At 40.4% G+C, this 24,670-nt stretch overlaps 1 protein-coding gene across 10 annotated transcripts in view; it reads right to left on the bottom strand.

Annotated features, from left to right (window-relative positions):
• Positions 1–24,670, bottom strand: part of ABI1 (abl interactor 1) — an 84,255-nt gene that overhangs the window by 42,653 nt on the left and 16,932 nt on the right. For all 10 annotated transcript variants that reach the window (XM_009679601.2, XM_009679598.2, XM_009679602.2 and 7 more), the window contains exon 2: positions 15,270–15,437. In XM_009679601.2, the coding sequence (XP_009677896.1) occupies positions 15,270–15,437 (168 nt within the window). The remainder of the gene's footprint in view (positions 1–15,269; positions 15,438–24,670) is intronic.

Raw genomic sequence — 24,670 nt, 5'->3', positions numbered from 1 at the left:
TTTGGACTCACTAAAGAACCACCATGGGAGTAGAATAAAATTGTATGTCATATGAAAAGCATTTTTTGTGCCAAAAAAAGCAACTTCATAAGAGATGAACATGTGCAATTGCAGAGCACACTGCAGGTGGCTGAAATCATTCAAAAAAACTGTAAGAAAATAAACTGAACGGAACAAGTTTGAACTTTCTAAAAATTTGTCAGAGGTAAGGAGCTGATAGGCCAGAGTAATGACAAGGCAGAAAGTTCGGGTCTAAAACAAAACAAAAAAAACATTAAAAAACCCAACCCCCCCCCCCACCTCTAGTTGCAAGCTGGCATTTCAAAGGTAAGAGGAAAAACATCTAAAGGAGTGAGTTAACTAGCCTTAGCCTTGATTATTGTGCTTTAGCTTATCATCTATAACTGCAAAAATAAAACATTTTCCTACGATAAAGGTACGTTATATGGCTGCAATCGTGGATTTATTGCTAATCTCAAAATAATCAAATATGCCAAGGAATAAAATATTCCCACATAGAACATATTCTAATTTGTCATACGTACTTACTTGAAAGTTTTCCAAATCAATTTCCGGAGAGCTACTTTTATTTAAAATAAAAAAAATCCCCACACCTTACAAAGCGCGCGCACACACACACACACAAAAATTCTGTGTCTATGAGCTGTCCTGGATTAACAGTCCTGGGACAGATTGTCTCCTTAAGACATAAAACAGGGGCAATAAAGGAGGAAGTGATGTACAGTATCCCTCAGCTACCTACCAACATGGTTTTGATTACATATCATTCCCGATATTGCAATGGGCAGTGTTATTTCTCTATTTGGTTATATCTCATAGGACAGCAGCGACACAATCTAGTGGGAAATCTGCTGGTTGTCCAATGAGTCAGCAGTGCACTAATAGTAACTCTTGAGTATTAACTAAACTGCCATGAGATGGTACATTTACCAATTTTTAAGTGAAAGGCTGTTATGTACCCACTCATCTTTCAGTGCCACAAACACAGCTTACTACACACAAAATTCTTTTTCTTCTTTCTTTTCCATAACTTTCAAAGGTTGAAGATTGACGTGTACTTCCTCCAGAACAGAACCATTAAAGCTCTGGATTTTTGAAAATTTTGTACAAAGTAAGCAAGTCTCTATGACAAATAATTCTGCTGCAGCACTGTGAGGTGCTCCTTCAGTGGGAAGATAACCAGCAATGGCCAGTTTGTTCTTTTCCCCAGTGTCGGTATTACCAGAAAAATAAGATGGCAGAAACAACCCTTAGCCACTACAAACCCACTTTAATAGTTTTCAGTATCTTTATTCACTCTGCAGTTAATCTTTCTTTTTCCTTCAGAATACAGATGAAATCTTTTATTTCAATTCCCTAAACTGTACAGCAGGCCTCCTCCCCCACTATCACTGAAAAGCAGAGTCAGATTTCTCTTGTGGAAAGGTTATAACCACACCGTGTCAAATCTCTCTTAACACCCTTTAAAACAGTTTTTCCTCAAAACCGAGTCCTACATAGTCAAGTCCTTTACTTCCCTCATAGCTCATCTTCTGCAAAGGCCTAACTGGGAAGGAAAGGTGGACACAGATCCACACTAACACCTTCAGGATATTACTGGAGTAAAAAGCTCTTCCATATTGCTTCACCATAAAAAACAACTAGGATCTGACAAACTCCTGGCTTTTGTTTTCAAAGTCAAACACAGAATAAGACGATTTAGACTTCTGACTGGTCTCCCCTTTCTCAATCCCTCTTTCATGAGCAGCTCTCTCTTCCACAGGTACCGCTCAACAGAGGACAAGCCATACACTTAGAAACTTCATAAACGCAAACTTCTTTTGAAGCCCTGGCTGTCACAGCATTGTGCATTTAAGTGTACCGAGGCAGGCAGACAAAAAAGGAGGGTTAACAAAATTCCCTCACATGTATCAAAAAGCAGCAGTTACTATTTTGGACTGAGTCATACAGACTTCTGGTAACCTGGGATATAATAAGTAAAAGCAGAAGACAGACAACCAAATCACAAGCATGTATGATGCATACTAGTTTAATAGGGTCAGCGTGCGGTGGGGGGAAGGACAGGGAAGAGATGGTACCACTAAGGCTGATATACTTCTCTTTTGCACTTTTAATTTACATACGGTATAGAACTTCCTGTTTTAGTTGTGTTTCTGTAAACGGATTTCTCTCAGTTTTCTACTCTTGGCCACAACAGATAGGAAAGATTCCTATTATATTTGCTGCGGACATCCACATGGCCTTCACTGTCCTAGCAGCATGTGGCACTTACTTCACACTGAGCTACAACCTCCCCCAGCCAGCATCTTTCTCCTATAATGCTGGCTGTGTTATCCCATTGCCTTTACAGCAATTCCTTCAGTCAGACTGATCCTGTGTTCAGAAGAACTGGGTGGTCAACTAGACATTTCCACTGCGTACTTATTAGCATAAAGATTAAACTTCATTGACATTCCTCCTCTTCCTGAGCGTTTGCAACCATTGCAGATGATACACAGAAAGAAGTTTGCAGAGACAAGCAGATAAAAGTCTGCAGCTTTAATGACTGTGTCTCCAGGATAACTGATCCCACAGTGGTGGGGCAGGGCAGGGAATGAAACATTGTCTGGCACAAGAGAATGGCAGGAAATAGAGGACTGGACATCTCTTTAGTGTCACTTTAGGCAAAAGTTACATGAACGCTAAAGGATATTGAACAGTGAACTGCTTAAAGCTAACTAAGGATGGTATATTTGTGCCCTTGCTGAAGGTATTCCAAACACTGGGCAGAAGGGGATATTGAGTTAAAAAGCCTACAAACTGTACAGCAACATTTTAACAGAAGCCTTTGTATCTCCATAATAACAAGCACCACTGATTCATGAATGTCTGACCTTTGATCTGTGCAATATCATAGAGCTAGGTACACACACACGAACTACTAAATTTTGTAAGAAGTCTAACTGCCTGGGAAAGTACCAGGGATCAATATACTGCTACATTTACCTGACTCTTATTTACTTTGGAGCAGGGGGAGGGTATAAAATAGGTTCCTAGAAGATAAAGGAGCAAGTAAGGACACAATTCAGTGGACTACACAAAGGCAGCTGTGCAAACTTCTGCAGCTTGCCTCCTCCTTGTTGTTTTGATAAACCCTGGCATTTGTAAATGAGGTCAATGTACTTTTTGGATTTGTAAATTGCATATACCTATCCAACAATACAGACAGCATTTACTCCCAGAAGTATTAGCAACTATGCACTTATTTTGAAAACAGCTAAGCAGAAGAAATGGACAGGAGGAGAGAAACAGAGAGAAAAATTATTGAAACCTTCACTGGAATAAAATCTGCAGAAGGTTTATCATCCGTTTTTCCTGGAGGCTTGCTTAAACAATTTGTTTGCAGAACCTCTGCCTTCTAAAAACGCATTGGGGAAAAGTCACACCAGATTTTCTTCAATCTGTTTTTGCTGATTAGATGATACTCCTAAATATCACTGAAATAGATGACCAGTCATTCTCCAATAACGAACAGTCAGCGACATGCTCTCCATCTCATCTCAAACGTCTCACATGAAAAACAACCTTTACAAATGTTTTCAAATAATTTGCTGAAAGAAGAAATGTGTCAGCTACATTTATTCTGAGTAATTCGCACAGCTCTAGTAAATAGCATCTCTGAAAAGTGCCTGTATTGGCTGAAGAACTACACATTAACCCAGCCCAAAGAAATATAGTTCCATAAAGACGCTGAGAGATAACTTAAGCTCTTTGAGAACTAAGATGCAAGTAACTTAAGAACTTTGGTGCTCCTAGAGCTCCCAGGTCTGGAGGTCTAGATGTAAAAAACAAGCTAATTGGGATTGAAGCCTGATGTTTCTCTCGGCCAGCCATGATGCACACTGCATTGCAGAAGAAATGCTTAAAAACAAAAACAATTCCAAGTGATTTAACTTAAATCTCTCTCAGTGAAACCTTAGAGAAATCATCCCCCATCTCCTGAAGTCTCATTATTGGTTAGTGTGCCAGAGCCTGTACTGAAAAAAGGAAAACACATCAGTTTAACAAAAACACCACAAACACTCCCAGAAGTTCTTTCCACCAGTACTAGCATCCAGATGCCAGAGTGGCACTAAATGCTATCACTACCTCAGGGACTCTTCAAAGCTGTAATACATCAAGGACAAGCACTTTCATACTCAGCTGCCTGGCTAGTGTCAAAAAAGGCACCGAGGGACATGTCTAGAGGCCACACAGATGAACGCCATTCATACACCACACACACAGATATACTTAATTACATCAATTTAGAAGGACAGTAAAACATACAGCGATACATAAATGGTGAGCAGGCCACTCCCAGTGCGCAGAGAAGGAAAACGAGTGGTTCAGCTTCAGTCAGATTACAGGCTGATAACACTGCTGTTCTACAAACAGTATTGGACTCTTAACATGGCATTTAGGGTGTATGGGAAAATTCTGAGGCTAAACACAGTGGCACAACTAAGACAGATTGGGTAGCTGAAAAAGTCTAATTTGTTCCAGGCTGTTTAATTGCATTTCTCTTTACCGTAATGGCCCATAGCTACATGGGGATAACGAGTTGCTGGATATAAGTTATAGGTTGTACCTCTCAAATGGAGGGTCTCCTCAGTTACTTCAGCATCTCACCCATCACCACAGCCTTGAGCTAGAGCACCACAGTAACATAATATTGCATCATTCATCCATTCTCAAGTGTCATGCTCCTTCTGCCAAGACACACATGCAGATCAATCATGCAATTTCAAGCTAATTTTATTTTTCAAGACATACAGGTTTAAATAGTATTTGTCTTTCTTTTAATTAAAAGGAATAAATACTTTTCTCGTCCTCATGGGCTTGCAGCGTTACTAGTTTAACATATGCTACCTATCAGCTATTAGGACAGCAAAAATATTTACATTGCTCAAAAACTTCAGCAACACCTTTGCTAGTCTAGCTTAGAGCACAAGTCTTATCCACAGTGCAGCTCAGCTCAGTGGCATACTGTACCTGGCCATTGCTGCATCTTGCCCACTACCTATCTTAACAGCAGGTGTAAGGAAATTGACAACGATGGATCAGTCTCCCAAAGATAATGTTTATTCCCCCATCCAATCAGTTAAAGGTTGATTTATAGTCTAGGGGCTTATCTGGGATCCTTATCCAGGTTGTTTTTGAACAAGCTTCAAAAATGAACACTGGCTTAAATTGGGGGGGAGGGGAGGGATTTTTCCTGTATCTAAGCAGGCCTTTCAGTCATTAGTCGATGCTCCCTTGTTCTTCGGTTTTGAAAAGACGGCCCAGCTGACCTTTCCTGAAGTGATGGTATGTTTTTCTAACTTTCCATCATAACCCCTCTTAACTCCAAGGTTCCTACTCTACTTGCTCCTATTCTATACAGAAGTCTAATAGCTTTTAATCACAGCCTCTTTGCTCCCGTTTTTGCTCCACATAGGAATATGGCATAGTGTGATGAGATCAAGCCTACGCTTAGCTGACAAGGCATTATTTTCTCTTGCAAGCAAGGAACAGCAAAGAGAATCAGGGAAAAAGCGAGCTGTGTTCCATTTCCCGTTTGACACCACACTGAATTGAACTGATGAGTCCATTATAAATAACTGCTCCAAGACAACATCCGAGTGAAGAAGCAAATGCTTTGTGAAGCTACAGAACCACTACACATTAGCTTTCATATAACTGTTTATTCAGAAAAAAGTCATAGCTATTTACCAAATTCTCAAAGAGGAAGCAAACAAATATAAAAATCTATGATCCTATGGCCAAGCACTACTAAAATTTTCATGTCCCTAAGATATCATTATCATAATTCTTCAATATAATCATTTACTGGAAACAGAAATGAACATTAGAAAAAACTCTAGTAATATATTTCCTTGAAACTGAATATAAGAGGTAGATATACTCTTTTAACAGTTACTTCTACATACGCAGCCAGCATCCCAAATGGAAATAACTGAAAAAGTAGTCACATGATTTGCCATGGTTTAGCTATCACTCAAGTTTTGTGTTAGTTGAAAACATATCATTACTATTTCTCTTAAATCTGTGTATAGTACAGCTTTTGACCAAATAAATCTACAATTAGATCTACAATTCCGCCCCCACCCCCCACCCTTTCTGTTGTGGCACTAGCAGGAGAGCCAGTTAAGAATCAGCAGTGCTCTCCAGTGGAAATAAACCAAATGTTCATAGTAATCTGCATGTTTAGGTGTTTTGCTATAAAATATATCAGCTAACAGAATTTGACACACATTTTTCTCCTCTTCATTAAAGGAAAACTTTCCACTTTGCGCTCTGTAGCCACCCTAGTGAAGCAATAATTCATACTATCCTAGCTGGTGTTGGGGAAGGGATATACCTTGCAGCATATATATATAGATATACCTAGCAGCCATGTAACAGGTATTTGTTAAGATTAACATAGTTTGATAGATTCCCAGACTTCACACACGGTTCACAACCTGTAAGGGGAATTTTACAAAACATGCATAACTGAGATACATATAGGCCCCAAAAGGCTGCTCGTAATGAGAAGAAAGTTAAGTCAGCAGCAGTATAGAAAGCGTTAGGAGGTTACCATTGGCTTATAAAATACTCATATCTCTTCCATGTAAATCATTACTGATTTTCTTTTTGCCAATCAGTAGTACCTAAGTACTTTTGTCCCCCAAAATAACCTAGCCAGCAGAAATCACTAAGCAATTCCCTTCTGAACTGCACAAGCAGAAGTCCAGTCACAAGCATCCAGTTGCACCTGTCTCAATGCTTGAGCAGCAGGTAATGAAGGGGGTAGTTTCAGTGATGCAGCGCAACAAAGATGCCAGCTTCAAAATACAGCTTTTTCTACTCCCTTCATCCCTCCCTTTCCCCAAACACAGTCAGCTCAAGCATAAGAACATCCAGCTAATAAGAAAACAGTGCCCCCAATGAGCGCACTGGATAGAACAGACAACAGTGAGGGACATAAGGCATTGGTAGCTGTTTACCTGCTGCTGTATTAGACACAACGTTCTTAAAACTACAACTTGATACATACCATTTCCTTTTCCCCTGCCCTTTTGCCGCTAAAACATTGATAAAGACTGCAAGAAAACCCTAATTCAACATAAACCAGGAGCTATTCACATCTGCAGATTGCTTGCTTATAAAGACTTGAAATAGAAGGAATATTAAGTTTGGACAGCAATCTAATCAGATACATCTGAAGAAGAAAAACACAGACTCCTGAAGAGTTTAATATGTGACTTTATAACGGGTTAGTGACTCATTTCATCTCATCTCTGTGATATCTTTTCCAGAGATGAGGAATTCATTAAAAATGAAAGACTACACAGACACCTTTGACTCCTTTGTTACACAAAACCATCAGAAAAAGCCTTTCAGAGTAACGCTCACAAGTCATGGAATTTTGGCTTTGATTTCAGAAAACACAAGGCTGCATCAAGCCTCTTAATTTAGTATTTAATGCAGTATCTAAACCTTATAGCCAAATACCCATCCAGCAGAAGAGAGGTTTCCATAGTCTAAAAGTTCCTGAAAACCATACATTCAGATTGCCCTTCTACTAGACTGTGGCATGGGAATCAGCATATGGAAGATTTCACTAGAATCAGCAGCTATGAAGCTTAGCGTACCCCCCACACAAGCTCCCTCGAAAAGCATCCAAACCCAGCATTCACAAGGGGGGATAAAGAATGGCAGAAAACAAAAGTTTCTGGCTCAATTTTTTCCATCAAAGCAACTGCTGTATGGAAGTCATACAGGTAGTGACTTGGTCATCACATAACGGCTGTCAGTTATGGGTGCTCTTTCATAGGTGTACACAATAACTGTGCTAAGTATCTTGGGAGTTTTTAACTGCATCTGCTGATCTATATAGGATTTACAGATAGAATACCCTGTGTATACTCATTTGGCCTTGTGGCGAAGAGAATATCTCAAAAGAAGAGCTGACAAGGCAACCCTTAAATACTATACTACATTCATTCTGAGCATTTTATATATACACGAAATAGAAGCTGATACGCAAAAAGTTAACAACAGTTTTGGTAAGAAGACAGATAACCAAAGCAAGCATGGTACAACTTCTGAGCTCAAGCAGCATCTGGGAGCCTCAACCTCCATCACAGAGAGCACAGGAAGAACAGGATGTGAAGCAACGGCCAGTGAATGTCATCCAAGGCAAGGTAATCTAAATAAGAGGTGCGACTCTCATTACCATATTGCGTGTGTTGACAAGGGCAGTCCAAGAGAACTAGTCAAAAAGTCATTATCTTTCTAATGCATATGATGTTATACAATGCTCTAGTTCCTACAGAAACACTTCCTCCCTCTTCTCACATCTTCAGAAGTGCAGAAGTTAAAGCCTGTATGGATGTGGAGTTAACAAGGATTTGTAGACAGGGGGGTGGCAGCTTCTCCCCTGACTTTTCAGAATTTTGTCTTTTTTTCCTATCATCGTTTAGTTCCTATAGCTTGTGATGCATCTTGCAAGGACACAAAGTAGCTTTTAAAATAAATCCAGCTACTCCAATGTAGCACTGAAGACAATCACACCAGAGGGTAACTTGTTCCAGTGCTGCATCACCCTGCAGAGTGAAAAAGATTTTCACAAATTCCTGTTTGAATCTGCCAAGCCGCAACTTGTGGCTGCTGCCCCTCGTTTTATCACCTGCTGCTACCAAGAGAAAGAGTAGCTACAAAGATGATAGCACCAAATTCAAGTGCTTGTAGACTGCCATTAGATCACCACTTCGCTGCTTCTTTGTCAGACTAACACACAGTCCCTTCAACTTCTCCTACATGCTCCAGGCCCCTGACCATCTCAGTAGGTCTCTGCTGGACTCTGTCTCCCGTTTCCCTGCACCTGTCTTAAACAAGGCAGACACACACACATATAAAACTGGATACAGCATTCCAGGTGAAGCCCTACCACTGCAGAGCAAATGATAATCTCTGCCCTGGATCTGCTGGCCAGTCTTCCTATTACAGCCCAGCTTTGCCACTTCCCTTGCCCAGGCGGCCTTGCACTGTTGGCTCACACTCAACGTGGCAAACATCAGAAGCCCAGCTCCTATTCAGCAGGACTGGTACTCAGTCAGTCACCCCCCAAGCCTGTACAAATGCCTGCAGTCACTCCACCCCACATGCAGGACTTTGCATCTTGCTGAGTTTCCTGAGGATTTTGCTTGCTCAGTCCTCGAGCTTCCCTCTGCACTGAAGCTCTGCCGTTTAGGATGTGAATCACCTGTCCGGTAAGAGGATAATTTGCAAATCATCCTCAGATTTGTTAAGGACACGCTTTACTTACTGAATAGCCTCCAAAGAATATTCTGAACAATGAGGTCTCCAGTATTGACCCTGCCTGTTAGCAAACACCAACCAAAGCCTTTGCTTACTACTCTGAGTCCAGCAGTCCAATTTTTTCCCCACCTAACCATCCATTTGCCCAGCCCATACGTTCTTTATGCGTCAGAGATCAAGACCAGAGCTTTAAGTAAAATAGCATCTTGTTACTTTTAAAGGGACAACTTCAGGGTAAGAGTCCCTGATAGCTGCCCCTGCAAGCACAGCCACCACTAAGAGGATCTGGACAGGTCTTTCTCTCTTATCCATAGGCGTTCGAAAGAACTTTACATAACTGCCTGTTCCTAGTGAAAACCACCCATCTACATCAGTAGATGATTTGGCACGTTTTCTGCCCTCTTTCTACTTCTTGGCTTTCAAATGTGAATTTGAACTGTGTTGTGATCACAAGCTATTGTATTCATGGGTTGTGGCATAGTAATCTAAAAGACATATACACACCTCGAGAGAAAGCTCTCTCCCACCAACTCCAACACAGAAAGTCCCCACTGTACATAAGCTGCATTATGCCTCTTCAAACGCTGGAAGACCTCCTGAACACCAGCTACTTGGAAGCCCACCCCTTCAAGCCCCAGAACATCTTTGGCAGAGCTTCTCTGAAACCTAGCCGACATCAGTGCTGACCGGTTGCTTACCCAATGGAAAACATCTAGATATATTGGGGGGGGGGGCGCTAATCACTCACACAGCGACACAGGCTACATCAATAAGTTTAGGAAGAAGTCTTATAACAAAAGGTAACGTGTATTCCATTATTGCCACTGATTTTAGCTAGACAGCCATGCTATAGAGACAGAAGGTATTTGGCTTTTTGCTAGCATCCACTACTTAAATAACACAGGCAATGAATCAGATGTCGATGGTGGCATGAAAGATTGTTCTAAACTAATTCAAGGCTTTTTCAATTTTTATTTCTAAAAGCTTCCATCTCTTAATGCCAACACAAAAGATGCACAGATGTTTTCTCACTGAAAATTATGCTTTCAGAATTTATTGTTCTGCAATAGCCCTTATTTCACATTAAAGGACAGTTTCAGAAGCAGAAGAAAGTATTAACACTAAATGTTTAAGGGGTGCAGCGTTTCCTCATGCAAAAATATTAGCTCTTAAAAAGAAGTCTATTGCTTTACTCACGCTTCAAAAGGCATGGACTTAAATACTCAGCTCTTCAGGGAGAGAAGAAAAAAAAAATAGTAGTTGCAGTGTGAGCACTGATCAGTTACATTTTTTCAGTTTTAACAAGATAAACAAGGATGACCCTGACAACCTTTCTCTCCTCTGATCAATCAGTCTCTCTGTCTCACCTTTATTCTCTTAAGCTGGTGGAAATGAAACAGCAAAAATTCATCTTAAAGTACACGTTTCTTTAGTTAGCTCTTGTTTCCAGGAGCAGGAGGGAAAGCAGAGAGAACAACGAAGAAACAGAGCAAGTCAAAAAGCTTCTTCTAGAGGGGCAGCTTTTCGTTGTCAGAAGTTTAAACTAGAAAAAGTTTAATTTTGAACACATGCCCTCTGAAAATTAGTGTTCTTTAGTGAAGAGGGAGATAATTCTTTAAAACAAAAAAAAAAAATCCTAACTCTGAAAGAAGCATCTAGAAGTACTGGTTCAGGAACCCAGGCAAAAATGACACAAATGCACTACTTGAGGTAAAACAGCCAACCAGAATTTCATTTAATACACATAGAAAACGACATAATGAAGCATAAACTGCGTTCAGATCACAAGTAGACAGTGTCTAGCCTAATTTGTCATCACAGAATATGAAAAATCCCTTAGTCTATCTAGTGATTGAACTGGAGAATACCTTAAGAGACATGGTGGGCTGAACGTTAAGGTCTTCATTCCTTCCCCCACCTCAATGTCCAAGGTCCTTCCAGCCATCTCTCATTGCAGGCTGACCCTCAACTACTCCTTTATTATTCCACCGCGCAGTCCCTGCATTCACTCATCTTCCCTAAAGTCACTCAAAAAAAAAAAAAAAAAAAAACCTGCCTATTCCAGATACCTTACATTTTCAGATGCTGCAAAGAAAGCAGAACACCTGGTTATCACTGTTCAATCTGTTCTTCTAGGAAAACTTTTTGGTAACTGCAACTGGAGGCTATGACTAGCCCATAGCAGAACTGCTGCTCTGTTATGACCTAGCATTTGTGGGCAAGTAAATCACCAGAGATCACTAGGAACCGCATGGGGCTCAAGTCCTGCGATCACTGCCTTTTTACACCAGTGTTGCTTAGGGAAAGTTGGGACAGTACCCCATAATAGTGCATCAGTCAGGCTGGCTCTGCCTTCACATCCTACATTGAAACTAGCTAAACTCCTTACCTGAAACTTTCCCTCCAAGTAAGGCTATTCTCAAGGCAAATATAAAACCAAACTAAAGAACCAAATAGAAACTGATAAACATGCAGTACAACTGTGACTGCTGCAGAAAGTTTACAGTAGAGATGCCTAAAAACATACATGCCTTAATGTTTTAGCAAAGCCCTTAAGCTTAGGATGGTCCAAAGTATAGCCTAGCTCCCTTTTCCCCCAAATCTTGCCTAACAGCATGAGCAGCATCTCTTGTACTGGAAGGGTTTGCAGACTTCTCCAGAACACTAACCAAGTCTCTGCTCTGCCATACTGGAACTGCTTGGAAAGGTCAAATTAGCTTGGCAGAGCTCAAAGTCAACACCGAGGGCTTAAGCCAACAACCTGAGCTCTGTGTACTCAGCTCTGTATCCTGGGGCATAGTAAATAATGATGTGACAGGCCACTCCAGATCCTTGGATTATAGCTGAAAGACAAATATGGCTGCAAAAAATATACATGTATTTGGCCTGGCTTTTATCTAGAAGGCAGTGCAGAACCCTTTTCTGGAGATGTCCACTGCCAGAATGTGCACAGAGCAGTCTTCCCTCAACCCTAAGCGGCTACTTAAGTAAAGCCTCTCGGTTTGCTCTCAACAAAAAAAAAAAAAAAAAAAAGTTGAATTAAAAGAAAAAAAAAAAAAGAGAAAAGCAAATTTTCCATCTGTACAATTAAACACCAGTAGGTAGACCATACCACTGCGTCATTTAACGTTTCATAAGTGCTTTCCCAGTGAAGAAGGCATTACACTAATAAGAAAAGTGTTCAGTGGCCACTAATCAAGATAAGCCAACCAGCCACTTAGCCTAAAGTCTTTCTGGAAAACATGCACTGAGAACTGAAAGAGTGTGGGTATTGTGTCGCAGAGGTCTGAAGGAGAACAGAATCTGCCTGCAGATCAGAAGAGCCATAGGATTTCCTTCTAGAGCGTTCATTACCAGAAAAGCTTTATCAAACTGTAGCTTTCCTCACAGGTATCTGCTTTATGTTGCAAAACTCAGAACTGATTAATTGACTGGCAATGCCTCAGAATTGCATTTCTGGGCAATACTTTTTCCATGTATAACTGGTATCAGTTACCCTAATTTCCCATGTATATAAGTAGGTTGGAAATGAAGTCAAATTTATTTTTCCTAGACAGTGAAGTTCCTTGATATAATATACCTTGTCTTATGGACAGACTGGAAGATAGAAACTGTCCAACAGACATGCACCATATACCAACCTGGTCATCATTATGATCTGTCCAAAGGATTTATGAAGAATTACATTTTGAGAATACGTTCATCTCCATGCTTCACTGGCATGAAAATACTCATGACTGATACAGGCATAGGGAAAAGGTACTCTGGAGACCGAGTGGAATTTAGAAATAGCCCATCAAGCAACTGCGCAGTAGATTTTTAAGATATGTAACTGAAGCATTCAAATGAAAACATTTTCATTTGAAGCAAACAGCTGAGCTAGTATGTGTGCGTTATTTGCATCTAGTTTAGTTCTATTAAATTAGACGGCAGAGGTTCGTATATAAACGAGTATTAGTTTCAGGAACAACCAGGCAGCCACAGAAACTACAAGTGACCTTGCTAAACACTCCTCAAAAACTCTACAAAAGCACTGATTGTTCAGAGTCTTTAGCAAACAGTTCATGTATCAGGTGACTCAACAGCTTTCAGCATAGTGCCTTCAATTCAAGCAGAGAACAGTACAGAGGGTTAACACCTTTTGTGCTAGTATCAAACATTTTGGCTTTTTCCACGATTAGTCATATCAGTGGCCCAACGAGGAATTAACAATAATCATTTCATACACTCCAGTTCTGAAACACATAAGAAGAGATGTGCTCAGAATAATAGGACGTGCAAGGTTTGTGAAAGCCTTTGGCTAAGCATATTACTTTGCAAATGGGGATGGGAGCTCAGTAGGTTTTTATTCCTTCTCCAGTCACCCCTTTGGAGGTGGTCATAACCTTAGCATCAAGAAATTTCTGAATGCCTGCCAGAGCAAGAAACTTTTCTCTACAGCAATTTTACTTCTTCCTACTTAACTGTTTCAGTAGCAGGTACTTTTCAAAATATGTGACACAGCTTTTAATACTGTGTAGTTTTTTTTATAATTACTATATTGACAAGCATTTTAGAGGTGCTTGCTACTTGTGGGGCCTTTTCACATGCATGAGAGTCTTCTCCCTGCTGACATGCTTTCAGCCAACCACTACACTGCCATTTAATAGAAATATTTTAAAAGTCAGAATTGCTCTGTAAGAACAGTAAAACAGGTTAGCAAGGCCTCCAGGGAGATAGACAGCAGAAGCCATAGAGAAGCACTCTCTTTCAAGTATTTGGTATAATGTGTATCACTAACATAGTACTGCTTGACCAACAAAGGCTTCAAATTCACTAGCCACACTGAGGAGCATTTTGAGTTTAATTCTCTGAGATTCATTTATGAAACATCTCATATAGGCACAGAACACAAAGCCTAACAAAGATACACAACCAAATATGACAGTGAACACTAGGCTTAAGCCCAACAACACTGGCTTAAGCCCACTTCAGAACTGCAACCTAAGGGTGAAACAACTAAGTGAATCCTATCCCTTCCTTCACACCGGTATTGGCATCCACCTGATTATGAAATCGACCACTTCTCTCTCCCCATCCTCCAACTGCAGCTTCATATCTTGGGATCTTAATTGACTCTCGCTTTAAACTAAATAGAATCCCAGCACTTCTGGAGTGTGTTAACACAGCAGGATTTTTTGGCCGACTTACTATACAATCAGATACATCCCAGGTCAGGTACAAGGCAGGCAGCTGCAGTAACTTCCCCCTTGCAGCAGGAGTCAGCTAGAGTGAAGCTTCAGCTATGGGAACTCAGGCTGTCACTGAGAGGGACAGGGCTGTTCCTTCCTGTCATCTACTTCCATGCCTTCTCTGCATCAGCTCTAGCAATGGTGCAGTCGCTGTGCGAGACAGATCAGATCACTTATCCAGCTGGCTCGGTTTGGACAGAGTTTCTCTTGAGCAGGAAGTGGCAGAATGTGAAACTCCTCTCCCTCCCCACACAGTTCACACAGCTTATGAAATTAGACCCTGCAAGGGTATGAAAACGAATGAGACCATATTGCAGCACCCACAGAAACATAAGATTATTATGTTACTCATTACATTATCTCACATAGTACTTCCACCTGTATTTCCATCAGAAAGAGAACCCTTCTCTCTCCCCATTCCCCAGCTGCAGCATCAAATCTTGCTATCTTAATTAACTCTTGCTTTAAACCAAATATAATTTCAGCACTTCTTGAGAAAGGAACTGTTTTATTTTAATCGTGATCTCCACAGCAAAATGGCTTTCATAAATATTAAAGCCTTACAGCTTTCTATCATTTTGCTCAGAGAATTCAAAGATATCAACATAAACTATCCATCTCTCAATAATACAAGAAGCAAGATAATGCTTCTTCAATATGTCAATTGTCTGTTAAAAACAAAAGGGTTACCTGGGAGATATGGTTGATGGAAGACTCCATCCTCCGTAGCTGGGATGCTTGGATATCCAGCAGTTGTAATACATTGTTGGCCAGTGCATTGATCTGATAAGCAACACTGGCGAGAGACTGAGTTGTGTAGGCTTTGGTCTCTTCTAATGCTTTCCTTTTATCTGGAGCCTGTAAGGCAAAAGAACAAGATGTTTGCTTATGGCCAGCAAAAGTGGGTAGGGAGTGCGGCGGGGAAAGACAGGAACAAAAAAGTACAACCTATATTTAGAAAAAAATCTGTAACCCAGAAGACCTGGCTGTGCAGCCAAACAAGGTACTCAATCTGAGTTTACACTAAAAAAAAAAAAAAAAAAAAAAACCTCATATAGACTAGATAAAGAATTTGAAAATATTTATTTAACCACAATAATATTACATGCCAAGAAACAATTCTCTCAGTAGGAAACCTAAAACTATCATGATTTGTTGGAACAGAGATTCTAAAGTCATCCTTCCTCTCCGGAAGTCTCCAATTCTCTAGAACAGTGAAACATAGCTTTTACCATCTCTTGAGATCACATAGCCCATGCCAATTAAAGGCAGAAAAATATTTTCCCACAGTTGGGTGTCCCCCACTGCACATGCTGTCTACAAAGCCAACCCTCCAGCTATTCTGGCTGCTACTCCCCCAGTCCAGGAGAAGGGTGAGCTGAGCATCAGGAGTGCACACACAGAGGGCTCCTGCATGCAGGAGTCTTGCTGAAACCATCCCTCCTCACAAGAAAGCTTAATAAGCCTTCTCTGACAGCTGAGAAAGTTGATCTTTGACTGAGAAGACACAGACAAGGCTGACCCTTTGAGAGGTCAGAAAAGAGCAGAGCTTCCTCCTGAAGGGGGGGAAGAGAAGGAAAGGGGAGCATCATTTTTGTATTGCATCCATAGCTCTGTTGCTTCCTTCCCATCTCTGTCACTAAGGCGAAGCTGTCAATCTTTCCTGAAGCAATGCTCCCCTAGTAACAGCAACAAGACCCACACACACCTCGACCACACTCTCCTCCATCTAACACAGGGAGATATTTTTTTGTTGAGCACTTGCCTTCTCAAGCTTGTTTGGACACAACAAAGCAGGCAGGTTTGTCACACGCTCCACCTGGAGCACTCCGACCTCCTTTGCTCAGGTACCATTAATCTATGGCAACAGGTCCTCACTCTGTCCCACCACATGCTCACACAGTGAGGCTCACTTCAGCCTCCTCCTCCCCGGCTTCCCTCCATGCTGTCTCAAGGCAAGGCCCAGCCTCTTGCTCTTCGCCACCCAGCCCTGAACAATCCAGCTCTTCCCCATGCAAGGCAAATGCCACACCATTCCCTGCTATATTCCACACAGGGTTCCATTCCTGCATCCCCAGTCAGGCATGCCAGGCCAGGCAGCAGCCGAATTCCTGCTGCAGATATAAACAGAAGGCCCAGAAAACCTGCACTGCATTAAGTAGGTTACTATCCACAATCAACAACTGCTTATGTGATAACACTTCAATTGCAGAGCCCAAGTGCCCTCTCAGCAGGAGAATGGGAGGCACCAATGCCACCTCCTCCTTGAACATGCATACACCACTCTGAAGTGCTCCAGGTATCATGATTTGGGAGCTTCCAGTGGAAGCGCTCTACTTCAGCGGTTACTTAGCTCATAAACTGTGGCTATCCAGAATTTTCTTTCTTCCTCTTGTAAAAAAGGTGCACTACACAAGGAAGGATTCTCAGCAGATGAGTCAGTAGTAGCACAGCTTCTGTTGACTGTTTTACAAATAAATAAAACGCAATCTCAGCAACCAAAAGGAAGAATTTTTATTAGTGAAACAGGGTCTTCCACTTGGACTTCTGTTTATTTTCAATTTATTTAAATAACGTAGGAGAGAGAACCTTATGCAACGTATAGTTGCATAAACAATGCAGAAGACTACTACATATAGCACAGCAGTCAGGAAATAAAAAAATTCTGTTTGCACTCAGCTCAGCATTTTCCAGCTTCCATGCACTTAGCGTTCATACTTAAATCCTGCCTCAGACTCATTCATCTCCATATTTTAACTTCGCATCCAGAAGTGTTATATCTGCCTCTGCTTCAAGAGGACTAGAAGGCAAGCAGCAGGCAGGCATTATAAAGTTGCAGCATGATGGAAGCACTGCAACACAAGCTATGCTGCCATTTGAATCAAAAAACGCTGAACGAGGGTGAACTCCGCCCCACCCAACCAGGAAATCTGGTTCACATAATCACGATTTATAGCACAGCAGTGTTTTGACACTTACTAGAACAGTTAGATAATGCCATCCTTCAAAAATGGGCTCACATACAGACGCCTTCTACAGCGTGAAGCAGCAAGAACAGTTTAAGGTACTCTGTTGCCAAAGGGTAAAACAGCTATTGTGTGTACTGACTGAAGCCCAACTATGCTGAAAACCCCACTTGTTTTTGTATTTCTGAATGTAAACAAAGATGTTTTTCACCTAAAAATACTGACATTTCTATCTGTCAAAAAACACTAGTAAGAGTTACTTGCTTGTTTCAAGAACAAGGACCTGTTAAACAACTGCTAAAGGTTCAAGAAGCGAGTTTCCCAATACACCCTGGATATCCACAGAGGCATTTTGAACTTCAAATCAGCAGCAGTAGTGATTTTCAAAACAATGTCCTACTGAGTTGGAGCCTAAAGAAGCCAATAGAGGATTTTTACTTGAATTTCTAGCAGTACGGCCAATAGCAAAGGCACAGGTAGCAGTTTCACAGATGTCCAAGATAAAAGGCTTACTGAAACAGATACAGCTAATGAGAAGCCAGTCACTGTAATTCTAACTTCACATTCACTCAAGTGCAGGTCTGTAGCCTTTACTCGACCAGTTCTCTTACGAAGTTTTAACTAAACAGCGTTAGGCTGAACACTAACAGGTTACAAAGCCGCAGCACTCAATTACCGGGTGACTGAGTGCTATCAAATGGGAAAACTTCAGCATATAAAAAGCCTCTTTTCTCTTCTAATGATTTGTTGATCAAACGCATTGTCCTCATTTGACTAAGCACCTAAAGTTTTAGTTATTTGCCCAAATGACTGGTTTGGCAGCAGATTTAGGTAAACACATTTGTGATGCTGAATGGATTTTCTGTCCTAGCAATTTCACTTTGCAGTTTCCATAACAGTTTAGATTAAAAATAACTTAACATGTAGTAGTCTTTTGCATTTTTTAAATTACGACTGCTGGCACCTGCAAGATAGAAGCTTAAAGCTCTATAGCACACAAAATGTGGAGGGGGGAAAGAGAAGCCAGGAGCTGTGTGGCAACAAGGGGAAGGAGCAGGAATTTCCAGAGTTCTTCAACTGTTACTTCCATCTCTCTCTTTTTAAGCAAAAAAGAGTAGTATAGATAATGAACATGTTTATATGCTTTCAGATACTTTAGTATAAAATATCGAGGACCAGTTAAGTATTCAAATTTTTAAAAGGCACAATACAAAGGGAGTGTTAATTGGCCTGATTTCCTAATAGGAGTTAGGAATTACTTTATGATCTTGCATTAAACTACAAAGATCCTATTGTTTCCCCAGTAGTCTTTGATAGAAATAGAGGTTTAAGTGTCCTTCAGCAGCAAAATGAAAATTTTTTAAATCTTGATAATGTTACAGCTTTTGAAATTTCCTCCTTAAAAAGCAAAGAGCCCACCCTGTATTTCTAGTCCACCCTTAAGTCATATGACTAGGGTAAAACTGCAGTTTAACGCTGCTTTCACATAACTAGATTTAATATTAAAAAAGAAAACCTCTCCTACTATCCAAGTAGATACACAAAAAGACAGTTAAATTAGCATGGCATTCCACATTGCATATCATGCTTTTTCATCAAAAACAAGACCGTACCATAAAGTTTGGTATAGTAACTATGTAAAATGGTCTTAGAGTGAAAACTGACTTGGCACCCAAACAACTGCCACAATAAGAGGAGAATAAGAGCTTATTTACTGACTCCTCAATTCAGTCATGCTTCAAGGTCAAACAATCTGTCCATCATTTGGCAGCTGATCTTTCCAGGTTGCACAATTTTCTTCTCTCCAGACTGCCACCCACACAAGCACATCCCCAAATCAGTGCCTGTGCAGTGTTCAAACTATCTGCCCTTCCAGTCTCTCATCTCAGCCAATTCCCATCGTCATCTAGTTCATACAACACACAACCAAACGTACAAACTTTCTCCAAAACACATCAGTTCCTAAAATGCTTCGCAGCATGAAACCAGACATTCTACTGCAAACACACTGGTCCATACCTTCATTACTTTTTCTCTGACTTCTGCTCCCCCTTTTTCCTCTTCAATCCCATTTACTAGGCTTGAAACTCCCCACAAGAAAACATGCCTCACTGGAAGAGCTGGCTCCATTTGAGTCAGCAAGCAACTCATCAGATCACACCAAGAGAGGCAGTCCTGGCAGGAACAAATTAGTTTGCCTCCTCAGTGTTTTTCATTTTCATCTGTTAGCATATGTGCAACCTCAATTACAGAAAAACCCACATATGATAAAATACTAATAGAGCACTGCCCTAAAGCAGCCTAATAATCACCAAGCTAAACAGAGCTGTTAATTATTCAGGGCCCAATACCTTGCCAGATGCCTGACATTCTATTCAAGGGCCTGGTCACTGTGTAACCAGGCTACAGGAACAGATTTACATTGTTTTATATGCCTTTGCTGTTATTGCCCATGCACATTTAATGAATTCAGCAGTGCACTACATTCGTTTTTGCTTCAAAATAACCACAAGATAATCATTTAGTTTTGCACCTTAGTTGGCATCTTCCTCTTTAAAAAAAGGCTTCTCTTCCTACCTTTCATCAACTGATTAAGAAAAAAATAGGATTACTGCAATCAGTTGCCGCATGCATTTAATAGTCTTTATCACTCATCAGCACGCACAGAGTGCGACTGTGCTATTCAACAAAGAGTTGTCGATATGCCCATTTGTGTTCTTTTTCCTTCATGTTGCTGCTTACTCTTCTTTGAAGCTTACAGAACACACACTTCCTGGTAAGAGAGATAGTATAGTTAAAGTTTCAAAGTTATGCCTACTTCACTAAGGGTCTGGCAATTTTAGCTCTGAGTTGTGGTCCTGACAAAGCCTAGAAGGAAATTTTACCGAAAATCATCCAAAACATCTATCTTAACTGAGTGGTAATATGGACAAAGACTTCTTTCAGAAAAAAATAATTTGTGATATATTTGTGGCCTAAAAGGATCTATAAATACATACTAGTTCCTGCTTCAATAACTATGTTTTGCCATTAATGGCTCACCCAACTTTCTCTGGGCCAAAGACCTATTCTCTCACACATAGCAGCAGACACAAGAATTAAAGAGAGAAAACTTAAGTAGTGGAGTAAGAAAAAAAAAGCAGCACTCAATATACAACAAATTATATTATATCAAAGTATTGTGCAAGATCTAAGATTTCCTCCCCCCACTTTGAGTCGGATATAACCTACAGTTCATTTATCAGTGAATTGGAAATTTTTTTATAGAATGGTAAACACATACATCCAGGCAGTGGCCTGGGGACTCCTTGTTATCAGTACTGAACCTCCCTGAGGTCTAGCTGATGATACTCCAAGACGGAAGAAACATTTCTCCAGGGAAGTGGCTTCCACACTCAGAAAAAAGGATCACTCAGAAACCTAAAGCAAGAGCTTATAACGCTACATGGAACTCTCAGATGTACCTACGAGCTTGAAGTTGCTGCTTTAGTTACCTAATAAGGCTTTCAATAACTCAGAAAGCTGGACTACAGTCTTAAGGGGTTTATTCTTCACTTCTGATTAGTATTGGCAAAAAGCTTGGGCATTTCTAAGCCATTAACAGCATACATTCAGCTTAGCTAAAGTATTCTGCATCTGAGCTGCAGCAATCTGTCTCAAAGTTTTAAATACCCCATGCATGCTAGATTATGTTTACCTACCCTGAGCCTAAGACTAATTTACATTGAATATTAAGAACTGTAAATCCAGAGGTCATAGTAAATAATTGAGGAGCTACTTACTGAAATAAGTAGATGGCCCATGGATACAGGTCCCCTCTTATCCATAGTTCATGAAGCTTGTTAGAAAGCTTTGTAAACAGGTCGCATTGTGGCAGACTTTTTGGAGGGCTGTTACTGACAGCTATTATTTCAGAAAATTAGTCATAAATCAGAGAAGGAAGTCAAATTAGAAAGTCATAGCAGCAGGTGCCATAAAATTTTCTATGCTCTGAAGAACAGGAGCCAACTGTCTATCTGGAAGCCATTCAAGGAGATCTAAACAGGCTGTGGTCATTACCAGCAGGTGCTCACCAGGAACCATTCAGGGTTTCTCTAGCCATAGAGATAGCCTTAAGGAATGCACCTTATTCCAAAGTGGGAGGAGGAGGGAGAAGTACTATCCACAAAACTAAAACTTCAAATTTTACAAACAGACATGGCTTACATGCCTGGCATACTTTGTCCAAGTAAGGAACAGAGCAGGAACCAGGTATGTCAAGCATCTCCTGGAACAGGTTTGTTGTGCTCACGTTATATAGCAACCTTATTGAAGAAATTCTTCTCTCTACAATAGATTACACTAGGATTTACTTTGAGGGGATGACACATTAAGCATTTCCCAATATCCTTAGGGCTATACTAGGCCTGGTATCCACCTGCCTAAAAGCTATGAAACGTTCAACACCTCAGTTCCCTCACTGGAGGCTGAAGTAAACCATCAGGAGACTTAGTTCAGAAGTTTAAGCTCAACCTTTGTCCAACCTACAAGCACACGGAGGCATTCCGTAATATCACAGATAGAATTCAGAGGGCCACCAGTACATTACATCCACTGTTTTACCTCAACATAAGCAATCCCAAAGCAATCAGCTTCTATATTCTTGTTACTGGAACCACCTGCTTTGCCATTCATATTACTGTCATCAGTAAAAGCAACTGTGAGAAATTTAAAGAAAGCACATATGTGGGGGCAAAGAAAGGAAAGGACTTCAGTACAAGAACAGCCTGATATGGTGACTAGGTCTGCTATGTCACTTTATGATGGGGAATTAAGGCCAAAAACCCACACATTCCAGAGCACTGATAAATCTTCTCCTTAAACTCGAAGCATCATGAAGGCTGGTAATACAATATTTACAATAGAAAACTGTTCAAGTGTCTTACTTGATTTCTCATTACTTGTCATTCTGTTTTACTTCTCCACTCCTGAACTTGGGGCTGGGGGGAGGTGAGGGAGAGGGATTTCTAAAGTTCAAGATTTTTAATTAATTATCAAAAGCTTGCAAGCTATTAATAGCAACATATTACAGTCACTGAACTTTTGCAACTCCTATCCAAAACCTTCTCTCCAGGGTACTGGCAGTCAATCCCTGCACTAACGGTGGAAAAAAAGAAAAGGAACAGACTATCCAACACACCATTCCCTGCACATAGTACAGAGTGGTGTCAAAAAGATGCAGAGCTCTTAATCACCTAAAGAACTGGTTGTTCCAGGAGTACAAAGGAAGCTAAGATGGGGGAGGAACAGAAGGATGCTTACCCAATTTAGAACCCTTCTAAAACCTAAATCCCTCACAGCACAGTAACACCCACAATTAAAAATAGAATGACGAAACTTTAAAGTTCATTCACTAAATAGTAATTTTTCCTATCTACTGAGGAAAAAATCCTCAATAAAAACACTCAGAGCATCATCTCCAATTCAGCTCAACTGAACTTCCAGCAGCTACAAAAAAAAAAAAAAAGTCCATTGGTATGAAAGTCCATTGGTATGAAATAATACCTAGTGTGTTAAGTTTCTCCAAGATAAGATGCAGTACTCAGCTACACCAAATGCAGAGGAACTGGTGGAACTCGAATCTTTTCTCCTCAGGTAAGCACCTTGCACAATAAAGCTGACATTCATGCAGAGCACCAGAAGATAAAGCGATTGCCACCACAGCAGCCACCACATCACAGGCCACATGCAAGATTCCAGTATGTTTCTTTTTAGAAACACTCTCTTGATGAAAATCATGGACCAATCAGCTACTCCACTCAAGACACATACCAAATTATTCTTATTTAACAGATGCATAGAACAGTCTAAAAAACCACTGCCTATGATTTACAAGCTCAGTTTCAGACAGGCCCTTCCCCCAAATCCTGTATATGCTAGACAATCAGCTAGAAGCAAATCCTTCATTTCCATCAATAATATTCCCCTGACCAGTCCTGAATAGCCTTGATGGTAAATTAGCATTTCTATGGTCCGAGACCAATTTAGCCAATCTGCCTGTGTCCTTGCAGATTTTCTTTCAGTTGAAAGTTGCTTCTCATTCTGTCGATTACAATGAAGAGTCTTGATTTTTCTAATAATTATCTATATTGGGGAAGGGTAGAAGAAAAATCACTTCATTAAGGAGAGAAATTCAATCCAAAATAGAATCCAAGTGACATATGTATATTATATACACACACACATATACACCATAGTGGTCAAAATTTAGGAGCCTTATAAAGAGAAATGCAAGATGAATACATACAGTAAAAAAAAAAAGTTAAAGAAATAAGTGTTTAATTTTCTCTGGTATTGGCTCATCAGATCCCAGTCCATTCTGACCTAAGTGTACTCAAAGGATTGTCTTTGAGGTCAAGCTTCTGATAACTACCTCCCTTTCATATATGTTTTTACTTACACTCAGTCCACAGGATGTAGCATTCACAATACTCTGACAAAAAGTTTAATGGGTCTGTAAAGGAGAATAGAAGTAACCTACAAAAGCACTTTGACTATTTTACAAAAAAAAAAAAAACACACCACCAAGGAATTCCATTTTAATCCATGTCATGAACATTATAGCAAGAAACTAATCTATCCAATGGGAAAGCGATTCACAAAGCAATGCCGACTCTGACAGATGGAGCCTGGGAAGATATGTGCCAGCTGCTCTGTTAGCAGCATTTTCTGCCCAGTGCAGCAAATAGTGTTCATGCTGGCTCTGGACTAAACTATTCCCCTTATTAAAAAACAAAACCCTATATACATTGTTGAAAGTACAATTTTCAGTTTTCCTGCCAAATCCAATAGAGGAGATGTCACAGTAAACATATATGCTGGCACAACACATTGTTAATATTTCAGTTGTAGTCTGCGCACACAACAAAAATAGCATGCAACACCGATCTAAAATGACAGAAGTAGACATGCCCGTGTGTCATTTTCACACAACCCTTGCACGCCCAATGAATAAGACTTCAAAAGACTGCATATGCAGGAAGCCTAACAAATTTGGTCTACTAGGTCTTATTTTTTTGTTTTACATATTTTAGACAACATAAGCTCCAGGGCAGAAACCATATCTTCCAATCCAGCAAAGCACTG

This window comes from Struthio camelus, chromosome 2 (assembly GCF_040807025.1).
Source record: "Struthio camelus isolate bStrCam1 chromosome 2, bStrCam1.hap1, whole genome shotgun sequence".
In the NCBI taxonomy this organism is placed as follows: Eukaryota; Metazoa; Chordata; class Aves; order Struthioniformes; family Struthionidae; genus Struthio; species Struthio camelus.
This window is presented reverse-complemented; position numbering and strand designations above follow the sequence as displayed.